The sequence below is a fragment of the Zea mays genome, chromosome 9 (genome assembly GCF_902167145.1).
Source record: "Zea mays cultivar B73 chromosome 9, Zm-B73-REFERENCE-NAM-5.0, whole genome shotgun sequence".
Classification (NCBI taxonomy): domain Eukaryota; kingdom Viridiplantae; phylum Streptophyta; class Magnoliopsida; order Poales; family Poaceae; genus Zea; species Zea mays.
This window is the reverse complement of record NC_050104.1, coordinates 146,243,127-146,254,952: the sequence shown is the minus strand read 5'-3', so window position 1 is coordinate 146,254,952 and position 11,826 is coordinate 146,243,127. Positions and strand designations below refer to the sequence as shown.

At 40.1% G+C, this 11,826-nt stretch overlaps 1 protein-coding gene across 4 annotated transcripts; it reads right to left on the bottom strand.

The window, feature by feature from the left end:
- Positions 1-5,310: 5,310 nt before the first annotated feature.
- On the bottom strand, positions 5,311-9,533 carry LOC100285061 (myosin heavy chain-related). Of its 4 annotated transcripts, none has more exons than XR_002264775.2 (16): positions 9,311-9,533; positions 9,086-9,167; positions 8,922-8,944; positions 8,733-8,777; positions 8,585-8,638; positions 8,425-8,502; positions 8,257-8,325; positions 8,042-8,194; positions 7,793-7,961; positions 7,182-7,222; positions 6,783-6,872; positions 6,605-6,709; positions 6,349-6,519; positions 6,126-6,235; positions 5,860-6,028; positions 5,312-5,788 (listed from the first exon to the last, which is right to left on the bottom strand). XR_002264775.2 is itself a non-coding variant. In XM_035962287.1 (15 exons), exons 1-15 carry the CDS (start codon positions 9,341-9,343, stop codon positions 5,953-5,955), a joined length of 1,299 nt encoding a protein of 432 aa, XP_035818180.1. In that variant the 5' UTR covers positions 9,344-9,533; the 3' UTR covers positions 5,311-5,952. The 4 variants fall into 4 exon arrangements, 2 of the variants coding, with proteins under 2 accessions (XP_035818180.1, NP_001353642.1); NR_159400.1 differs by having other exon boundaries at positions 5,566-5,788; positions 8,703-8,777; positions 9,311-9,438; XM_035962287.1 differs by having other exon boundaries at positions 5,311-6,028.
- Positions 9,534-11,826: the final 2,293 nt, after the last annotated feature.

Genomic DNA, 11,826 nt, shown 5'->3' with positions numbered 1-11,826 from the left:
TGCTATATGATCATTTTGTTGTTTAATCAAAGCCATATGATCATGAATAGCATCAATATCAACATTTCTACATCTAGTACAAATAGTGACATGCTCAATGGTAGATGTAGATGGTTTGCAAGAATTAAGTTCTACAATCTTAGCACGAAGTATATCATTCTTATCTCTAAGATCGGCAATTGTAACTTTGCAAACATCAAAATCTTTAGCCTTAGCAATCAAATTTTCATTCTCTAATCTAAGGCTAGCAAGAGAAATGTTTAATTCTTCAATCCTAGCAAGCAAATCATCATTATTATCTCTAGGATTGGGAATTGAAACATTACAAACATGAGAATCAATCTTAGCATTTAAACTAGCATTTTCATTTCTAAGGTTGTCAATCATCTCACGGCAAGTGCTTAGCTCACTAGACAATTTTTCACATTTTTCAACTTGTAGAGCGTAAGCATTTTTAACCTTAACATGTTTTTTATTTTCCTTGATTAGGAAGTCCTCTTGGGAGTCCAAGAGATCATCCTTCTCATGGATGGCACTAATTAGTTCATTTAATTTCTCCTTTTGTTCCATGTTAAGGTTGGCAAAAAGAGTACGCAAATTATCTTCCTCACCACTAGCATTATCATCACTGGAAGACTCATATTTAGTGGAGGAGTTGGATTTAACCTTCTTCTTTTTGCCGTCCTTTGCCATGAGGCACTTGTGGCCGACGTTGGGGAAGAGGAGTCCCTTGGTGACGGCGATGTTGGCGGCGTCCTCGTCGTCGGAGGAGTCGCTTGAGCTTTCGTCGGAGTCCCACTCCCGACAAACATGGGCATCACCGCCCTTCTTCTTGTAGTACCTCTTCTTCTCCTTTCGCCTCCCCTTCTTGTCGTCGCCTCGGTCACTGTCACTAGATATAGGACATTTAGCAATAAAATGACCGGGCTTACCACACTTGTAGCAAACCTTCTTGGAGCGGGACTTGTAATCCTTTCCCCTCCTTTGCTTGAGGATTTGGCGGAAGCTCTTGATGACGAGCGTCATTTCCTCATTGTCGAGCTTGGAGGCGTCTATTGGTTGTCGACTTGGTGTAGACTCCTCCTTCCTCTCCTCTGTTGCCTTGAATGCAACGGGTTGAGCTTCGGATGTGGTGGCATCATCAAGCTCGTTGATCTTCCTCGAGCCTTCGATCATACACTCAAAACTCACAAAATTCTCGATAACTTCCTCGGGGGTCATTTTAGTATATCTAGGATTACCACGGATTAATTGAACTTGAGTAGGGTTAAGGAAAATAAGAGATCTTAGAATAACCTTAACCATCTCGTGGTCATCCCACTTTACGCTCCCGAGGTTACGCACTTGATTCACCAAGGTCTTGAGCCGGTTGTACATGTGTTGTGGCTCCTCCCCTTTGCGAAGCCGGAACCGACCGAGCTCCCCCTCGATCGTTTCCCGCTTGGTGATCTTGGTGAGCTCGTCTCCCTCGTGCGCGGTTTTGAGCACATCCCAAATCTCCTTGGCGCTCTTCAACCCTTGTACTTTGTTATACTCCTCTCTACTTAGAGAGGCGAGGAGTATTGTTGTTGCTTGAGAGTTGAAGTGCTCGATTTGGGCCACCTCATCCTCATCATAGTTCTCATCCCCTACCGACGGTACCTGTGCACCAAACTCAACAACATCCCATATACTTTTGTGGAGCGAGGTTAGATGAAATCGCATTAAATCGCTCCACCTAGCGTAATCTTCACCATCAAAAGTTGGTGGTTTGCCTAATGGGACGGAAAGTAAAGGTGTATGTTTGGAAATGCGAGGGTAGCGTAGGGGGATCTTACTATACTTCTTGCGCTCTTGGCGCTTAGAAGTGACGGAGGGCGTATCGGAGTCGGAGGTCGATGTTGATGACGTGTCGGTCTCGTAGTAGACCACTTTCCTCATCCTTTTGTGCTTGTCGCCTTTCCGATGCGGCTTGTGGGAAGAAGATTTTTCCTTCTTCTCTTTGTGGTGAGAAGAGGAAGACTTTTTCTCCTTCCGTTTGGAGGAGTCCTTCTTCTTCTCCTTCCTCTTGGTGCGGGACTCTTCCGATGAAGTGCTCCCGTGGCTTGTAGTGGGCTTTTCGCCGGTCTCCATCTCCTTCTTGGCGTGATCTCCCGACATCACTTCGAGCGGTTAGGCTCTAATGAAGCACCGGGCTTTGATACCAATTGATAGTCGCCTAGAGGGGGGGTGAATAGGGCGAAACTGAAATTTACAAATATAAACACAACTACAAGCCGGGTTAGCGTTAGAAATATAAACGAGTCCGCGAGAGAGGGCGCAAAACAAATCGCAAGCGAATAATGAAGTGTGTGACACGCGGATTTGTTTTACCGAGGTTCGGTTCTTTCAAACCTACTCCCCGTTGAGGAGGCCACAAAGGCCGGGTCTCTTTCAACCCTTCCCTCTCTCAAACGGTCCCTCGGACCGAGTGAGCTTCTCTTCTCAAATGAAGGCCGGGAACAAAACTTCCCCGCAAGGGCCACCACACAATTGGTGCCTCTTGCCTTGATTACAATGGAGTTTTGATCATAAGAACAAGTGAGAAAGAAAAGAAGCAATCCAAGCGCAAGAGCTCAAAAGAACACGACAAATCTCTCTCGCTAATCACTAAAGCCTTGTGTGGAATTGGAGAGGATTTGATCTCTTTGTATGTGTCTAGAATTGAATGCCTAGCTCTTGTAAGTGGTTGAGAAGTGGGAAAACTTGGATACCATGAATGGTGGGGTGGTTGGGGTATTTATAGCCCCAACCACCAAACATGACCGTTGGCTGGGCTGTCTGTTCGATGGCGCACCGGACAGTCCGGTGCACACCGGACAGTCCGGTGCCCCCGCCACGTCATCACTGCCGTTGGATTCTGACCGTTGGAGCTTCTGACTTGTGGGCCCGCCCGGGTGTCCGGTGCACACCGGACAGGTACTGTTTGCTGTCCGGTGTGCCAGTATGGGCGCGCCTGACTTCTGCGCGCGCAGAGCGCGCATTAAATGCGCGGCAGAGAGCCGTTGGCGCGGAGATAGCCGTTGCTCCGGAGTCGCACCGGACAGTCCGGTGCACACCGGACAGTCCGGTGAATTTTAGCGGACTAGCCGTTGGAGTTTCCCGAAGCTGACGAGTTCCTGAGACCGCTTCTCCATGGCGCACCGGACACTGTCCGGTGTACACCGGACAGTCCGGTGAATTATAGCGCGAGTGCCTCTAGAAATTCCCGAAGGTGGCGAGTTGGCGTTGAAGTCCTCTGGTGCACCGGACATGTCCGGTGGTGCACCGGACACTGTCCGGTGCGCCAAACCAGAGGTGCCTTCGGTTGGCCCTTTGCTCCTTTGTTGAATCCAAAATTTGATCTTTTTATTGGCTGAGTGTGAACCTTTAACACCTGTATAATCTATATACTTAGGCAAACTGGTTAGTCCAATAAATTTGTGTTGGGCAATTCAACCACCAAAATTAATTAGGGACTAGGTGTAAGCCTAATTCCCTTTCACTAACACTCTAAATCAAATTTAGGAACAAGCGGAGATGTGCACCTCGAACGGCCAAGCATACACATATAGGCCTGGTTTTGCCTAGCGCCTGTACTGCCTATACTATACAAGCACGTTTTTTAGTCTTTAATTTTTTAATTTTAAATAGCTATACTTTTTAATTTCTATTTTTAATTCCTTTGACCACGCTAACGTACTTGGTGGCTTGGTGCGATATGATCACTTTGTCGCGTCATATTCATATGGGTTGATGCGGCAACATGTGTCATCGTTAGCGATCCTCACGTGGAAAATCTTGTTATGTTACTCTTGCCAACATTGTATCTTCACTTAACCAAAGTGGCGTGAAAATACTTAAACTTGAAATATATATTTTTTATATTGTCGAACGAAAATTTATATATAAAAATATAGAGTTTAATGAGATTTGCAACCTTCTAGGTTCTAGTGTCAAGTTTCTACATTTGATGTTGCTAAGATGTTTGAAAAAATAATATAAAATTTTAACAGTGTAATAATCCAAGCGCTCAATTTTCTTAGAAACATATGTAACAATTATAGCTCCTTCTTAGAATTTTTATATGAAAATTATAGCTCTTAATATCACAATGCAATCCATAAACTAATAGTTTTGAGTTCTTATATTTGAAACTATTAAGATGATAAAAATAACATAATGTTTGATCCATCAATAGCATACCAAAATAATATTTTTCTTATATGTTGTTAAATAAATAGTCTTTATATTAAGGTTGTAGTTATTGATGAGATTTTCAAAACTTCAGTTTTAAAGTTTTTCATTTAAAATAGTTAAGTTATTAAAAAACAATATAAATTTAAATAAGCATAGCCAATATTTGTCCTCTTAGAAAACACATTTTGTTCTTATATATTATTGGATAAATATATTTCTAAAGGCAACATATTCTAACATTGTGTTCTTATATATTATTAGATGAATATATTTTTTAAGGTAACATTCTGTGCACCTGTAACGATTTGTACAACCATGCATCCAAACTTCATAGCTATGAAAAAATATTACAAAACACTAGATGTTTTTCTGAGTATTCTAGTATGTCCTATATTTGTTTTTTAGAAAACAATCATCATTTTTTATGAAAACAACGAATTTCGCGGATCTAAATCCAGAAATCCAAATTTGTTTTTAAATTTTTATGAATATCTACACATAATTTAACAACGAATTTCGGCCAAAAAAAATCCTAGAAACAACATCACTCAGGTGAAAAACAACGATAACCAGCCGAGGAACATGAAAACCATTTATTTTTTTAAATTAAAAACCGGCCAAGAAGCTCGAAAAGCGCTTGATTTCTCATTCTTGGTGATTAGCGAGAAATTAGTAAGAAACAGGATGGTTAGCACATGGATAATTAGTATTTTGCTACTCATATCGTTGCATCCTTGCTACTCCTATGCTATCTCTGTCTATAATTTATGAATCCATCTGTCTATAATTTATGAATCCATCTGTGTGGCTGTGGTTGTTGAGTCTGATAGCAAATTTTCTAAAGCCCACTAATAATAATGAAAAAATAAAAAATAGCAAATCACTCATCGACATAAACCTGTGAATTGGCAAGCCTCCATCCAAATAAATCTTATCGACATGTTTAGTTTGTAGAGTCACCTTATGCTTCATAAGGTAATGCATCATGAGTTCATCTCATAAATTTTAGAGAAATCAACTCATTTCTCATGTACTAATTATTAGCTTATGAAGAATGAGATAATGATAGATTAACTATTATATTTCACAAACCAAATAAAAAAGTGAGAAGAGAGAAATAGACCACCTCATTCACCAAACCAAATACACCCTACATGCGGACCCATCCAACGGCCAAACGAACATGCGGACGCAAATGACATGATTTAAAAAGTTGTTGCGCCCAATTTGTGGACTGAGAGCAGGGATAATAATTTGTTTTGGTTAGAAGGGAAATGTGGGGATTAAGGGAAAAATTAGTTTATTTCCCTCCAGTCCCCTCCACCTCCCTTGTAAGTTGTAACCAAACAAGCCCTAACCAATCTTTTTCACCAAACAAGCCCTAACCAATCTTTTTCTCCATTTGCCCCCAGTTTATAAGATGAACCGGTGGGAATCGGGTATACAAGAGTATGATACAGGTTGAACGATCTCGACAGAACTCTACTTATGAATGGTAGCCACCGAAAGAACTGCTTTCCACCAGCATCTTGAAAATGGCATGAGACCAATACATTCACCAGCATCTTGAGCAAGGGCTTGTTGGTTGCGTCTGGATCAGAGAAGATTGGATGGGATTAAATCTCTCCCTAGTTAAAATTGAATAGAAGGGGATTCAATCACCTCCAATTCAGATGCAACCGAACCAGGCCTACGGTGGAGCTTGTGACTATGCGGCCATTCCACAGTATCGTGGATTGAGTTTGACACCATGTATCATTGGATCGTCGCATAAGTTTCTTGTTTCATTTTCATCAGATTGCTCTCAATGTCTCTTAATACAGGCCTGTACCTGCACGAGATGGCAAATGTTTAATTTCACCTAGGAGAAACAAAGTGGGCCTAGGGCAGAGAAGCATTAGCAGTATACTGTAATACTGTATACTTACAAGCGTACAAGGTTATTCTGTGCTTGGACTGCTTTCCTAAGCTCAGCTGAAAGTTTCATTATCTCTGCCAACAAACTCTCAGATCTGCTCTGTTCTTTTATAAGCTGACCCTATATGAAGAACACATTACAAATTACAATAAACTAATGCCACGATTTTGGTCACTACAATCGACTATAACAAATAATCCAAACAAGAAAAATCAAAAGGTCCAGCGATTAACCTTCAGAGAAATATTCTCGGTGACCATTTCTGGTAGGTTTGAGATACTGTTTTCAATTTGTCCATCTGATTTGGTAGTGATATTGCTTACTTCCAACAGGCTAGCTTGTTCAAGTCTTAGTTTCTCCAAGTGAGAACGGAGCTCTTCATTTTGCTTCAGACAATCTCTAACCTGGAATTTTCTGTTAAGTCAAGAGGCAGATTTCTTATGCAAAGGGTTACGTAACATAGATGCACAAGTGACTAAGAAGGCACACCTGGTTTTCCCATTGTACTGTAATAGCTATGGCTTCTTGATAAGAAGTAGATAAGGCCGAATTCTCCTCAAACAGTTTCTCTATTTCTGACGATTGAGAATCAATCTAACACGATAAAAAAATAATCAACATTTGAGACTAGTATGGTCCAAAAAGAAGATAAAGCTGCATCAAGCACCTCCATTAGCAGTTTTTGACGACTCCCCTCTAGCCTCTCAATCATCAAAGCCATGTCATGCAACTGGTTTTCAAGTTTTTCCCTATCTTGCTGTAAAAATGAAATTTGGGTCAGTACCTAAGTACAGTTTGTGTGAATAGCTTAGTGAAGCTAGAAAAATACCACGAACAGACAACACTACAGATGCAAGTAACCATTTCAACCACCCCCTTAAATACTCTTTTAGGTTTGATAAGATCCATCAGGACTAAAGGTGTTTCAACCATCCAGATTGCCAGTTGAAATGCACAGTAAAATATAATGGCTGTATATACCAGAACATGGGATTATGCAGCATTGCAGCATACGTGAAAAAATGTCAACAGAATTAACAAACTTAAAGTTCATTAGATACATTACCATTGAAAATGCCTTGTGTGCAGCAAACTCAGAAGCGTCCTCTGCACAGAAAGAGAAGATTTAATTCAAGGCTACAATCCTCGCAAATATATTTTTTTTCTCGAACATGCAAGAAAATTGCATATCATTCGATTAAGAAAGAAGAGAGTGCAAAAGGGATTATAGAAAACCCCAAAATACACACCCAAGATGACCATAAGTCAAGAGCACTACTGCACTAGCCTAATGGAACTGGCAAGGAACTCCTGGAGGCCTTCTACTCCAGCAGTATAGCGAAGGATGCATTCATTTGTGAATTGTGACTTCGCAGCACCATTGAGATACTGGATTTGCACCATTGAAGACAAAGTTGTTGCAGTTCTCAGCAAATATTATATCTAGAGTGTTGTGCATGCTTAATTTTGGATGTCACAAAATAAGAACTACCTAGCATGTGGCAGTAATGCTACTATAGCATGTACAGTGAAGCAATCAAAGACACTGCAGAATATAAATATGGAAGAAAACGCATGCTAGTAAGTAGAGTGAACTTACATGTTTACTAGCATGGACTGTTGTTTTTCCTGACATTATAAAGGACAGATTAGCATAAGTATATGTATCCTCCATACCTGTAGCTTTCTTTGTCAACATAGTAATTTGGTCTTCCAGCTGTTGCTTTTCAGCCTCCAGAGAAGCAATATGGATTTGTTCTTTGGCTAGTTTTTCTTGCTCTTGTTGCCTCAGCTGCGACTCTTCAGCTAATTTTTGTTGCTCCTGTTGTCTTAGCAGTGACTCTTGCTGTGTTGTTAGTTTAGATGTAATGATTAGAGAAAGCATGAAACAAGATAAAACAGGCAGATTTTTTGAATAAACCTTACCTTTAGCTGTGCCTGTAAATCTTGTATCTCCTTTTCCATGGCAACAGATTCCTCAGTCGATATTCCCATTGTATATCCACTGTAAGAGTGTCCCATTACTTGCTGCTGCAGGGTGTTTAGCTGTGCTCTCAAGGAGGCTGAGTCTTCTTCTGCCTGTACATTTCAAGATCAGCAAAGTGATCATACCGCTAATAAGAACATCTTGCAATAAATACCTTATACTGTTCTTCTTCTGCTTCCTTGAGCCGTTTCTTCATGCTCCTGAGTTGAGCTAGAGCATCCTCCTACTCAGCATACCAGGCAAAAGACATAATAAGAAGGCATGCATAAATAGACCATCGGACACATGATAGCACAAATGCAACAAAACACGTGTTTATTACCTTAGCAACTACAGCAGCATCTTTCTCCAAAGAAATGTCATTCAAGTTTTTTTGCAAAGAGGGAACTACATTCCGCTCCTGCAGAAAACAAATCATGCCAAAAAAATAAGAGAACCAAAACCTGGAGCTCAGCACCTATAACAATATACTCTTGACTCACGAGATCATTCAAACGGTTTACAAGGGCATCCTTCTCAACTCCCTTCTCATCAATCTAGCAGAGACAATCAACGTCAGAACCTCGTATACACAATGAAACCAAATTGCATGCAAAGTACCTTGGACAAGAGCATTTTGTTTTCCCTCACCAATTCCGTGTTCCCATTTTCAAGTTCTTGAACTCGAGCAAGAAGCTAGCATTCACACAATGACACAAAAATTCTTGGTTACTCTCTAGAAAACACCAGGGGCTTATATTTGCAACCATAATGCAATTTATCAAGTATCAACGATCTAGTGCTCCTGAATACGTGAACGGTATAGTATGCTAAACTGACCTCAGCTCCGGCTCTTTGGTTCCCTAAAGATCATCAGCATTGGTAGAGCCATACAGGGAAGGAAAATACAGCACAAAGTTAACATCAAATTAAACAAATGAAGAGAACACCACAACGAATAGTGATCAAGTGAGGGGTGGAGCGAAGCATGTAGGTGTAGCAACCGTGAGAGTCGACGTGAGACGCCGCGATCGGGAGGGCGTGCTGCATCCTCTCGGCGGCTCTCTTCTGCCGGATCTCCTCCAGCTGCCACAAATACGGGCACAAGATTGACATAATTGGGACCTCGGGTCTCAGATCTCAAGTCTGGTACTAGCGGGAACACGGATCTGCGCGCCATCTCATTCGAAAAAGGGTCGAAATAAAGAAAAAACGAGAAGGGGGCATACGGTGCGGCGGCCCCGCGAGGCGTGGGCTTCCATTGCCGTGTCCGCTCAACGACCGATGGATCGATCTATTTGGGAGCTCCGGTTCTAGGCGGCCGGAGCTCCCTGGTTCCCTCCGTTCTCCGATGCTGGGGGGGGGGGGGGGGGGGGGGGGCGAGATAGGCGAACGGGCGAGTCAGGCATGTTTGCATACAGAGCTAGCGTAACCTGACCTTGCTTAGCCAGGCAAGCTTAGCCTTGCCCGTTGAGGAGAGCCATTTTGACTATCTTGCTAGCGGCTAAAGTTAGTCTATGTCATATCTAATGTTTAAATAATAATTATAAGTATTAAATATAGTATAATTATAAAACTAATTAAATAGATAAAGACTAAAAGACGAGACAAATTTATTAAATGTAATTAAACCTATATTTAATAGGTATAATTAATATTAAATATTTGATATGATAAAAAATAAACTTTAGTCAGATAAATCAAACACCAAATCAAACACCGAAAAAACTGACTTGCACAGAAATCAAGACATCAAGGTAAGCGAACCAATCATATTGTTTCCTTCAGCTTCTAGCTAGAGGCCTAGTGGGTTCTAAATTTTATATTACGAGGCTTATCTCCAGCAGCTTATCCATCATATCTCCTATCTTACCTCTTATTTCAAAATTCAGTATATGAATAGTACAATTTACAGTATAAAACACTATTTTACATGATCATATGTACGATATGTTGGAGATAACCTAAGATTTATGGATCAGATCATATTAAGATCAGACTTTATTTATATTTATTTTTAAACTAAAATTAATTAAGGACTCAAACTAAACGTGAAAAATATTTTGATCGTGATCCATTACCACACATAGTCCTAGCTGAACAAGTCTAGGTGAGACTTGTCTAGGGAACTTGAGGGTGGTGCAATTACCTTGTGGGTGCATAGATATTGCCCCTGTTTGGTTCAGCTTCTGGGGGCCTTCTGGCCGCCAGAAGCTAGAAGCTGAACCAAACGCTCAACTTTTTAGCCAGCTTCTATAAAATTCGTTTAGATAAAAACCATTCAAAATCAACATAAAGACATAATCGGTTGAGTTGTTGCAATAGTAGTAATCCGTCACTTTCTAGATCCTGAGTCCTATGAACAAGTTTATCTTCCTTCGCACGTAATCCTAATAATACTTAGATTCTCTACACAGCCAGATTCTCCTCACAGCCAGATTCTCAGAAAAACTGGTCAGAAAAAAGCTGAACCAAACAGGCCCATTATGTGATGATGGTGCATATAAGGTGAAAATTTGCTCTTTATAACTAGTTCAGTATATTTTAGGGGTGCATCTGCACTCCCTAAATTATATATAGCTTCGCCCCTGGTTGGAGACAAAATAGTCATTCGTTGAGATCACATCTATCTTTCAATTAAAACACATTGCCGTATTTCGGTCCGAACCAATATAACTCCTCCGTTCTTTTTTGTTTGTCACGTTTTAGTTCAAAAATGAACTAGCTAGCGACAAATATTCAAGAATGGGTTGTAGATTCTTGGTCCGAACCAATATACTAGTTCCTCTGTTCGCTTCGGATTAAAGCCAGCTGTTTGGACTGCTACAGCTGCAAACTATAGAGACAAAACACTGAGAAGTAGTAGAAGCAGGTACGGATTAAACTATGAGAATATTAGAATTTTGCCATAATAACTTGGATTTGGCTCAAATGATATTAAACTTGTGGATCATCATATTGAATCATGCAACTAGGATAATCATATGGTAGGATTAGCAAACCTATATGGTTTAAAAATGATTATGAGCATGACACATAGGTCTTCAAAATTCCTAACAAATGATATTAAAATTTTTAAGTGACATCTAAAATCTACTAATGGTGTCATTTGATTTATATGCGCCAAGTCCGAATTATAGATGACCTACACCTAAATATCACTTGAGTAATGTTCACACTCACATGACATTATCCTTTACACGGTATCTTGACCTTAGAAGTCCAAGTACATATCTCCTACAAGCATTCAAAATTTCTATGCACATCTTAAGGGACAACTCTATAAATCGGTATCTTTGAGACTAACACTTTTAAAATATTATCACACATGTAGTAGTATCATTGAGGGAGAATAGAATCCTTGGAGAAAAGCAATGCGATTCAACTTCAAGAAAATTCAGCGATTGATATCATATATACTAGTATCAAGTTTAATTGGTATCAATATTCTTTGTCATCTTATACATGCCTTTTATATTCTTTATTAAACTACAATCAAATATAATTTATTACACCCCTCTAATATGCATAGGATTTTTTTTACTGATATCATTAGAGTATATTTTTTCACATTCATGCATATAGGAGGAGCCTAGTCTATATAATGCAAATATTAAATTCTTTGTGATCCACTCCTTCCAAAAAAGAGAACTTTCAAGTTTTAGAGTGGAATGTTTTAGGACCCCAAAATTTGACCCTTTATAAGTACTTTATCGTCACCATTTTTGGTGTTTGATTGAAAGGG

Excerpts from the sequence above, each read along its gene's own strand:
- LOC100285061 (NM_001366713.1), bottom strand. The coding sequence starts at position 9,343 with ATGGAAGCCCACGCCTCGCGGGGCCGCCGCACC. Across the intron at positions 8,778-8,921 it reads ACCAAAGAGCCGGAGCTGAG|CTTCTTGCTCGAGTTCAAGA; the intron begins GTCAGTTTAGCA and ends TGTGAATGCTAG. Across the intron at positions 8,639-8,702 it reads ACAAAATGCTCTTGTCCAAG|ATTGATGAGAAGGGAGTTGA; the intron begins GTACTTTGCATG and ends TGTCTCTGCTAG.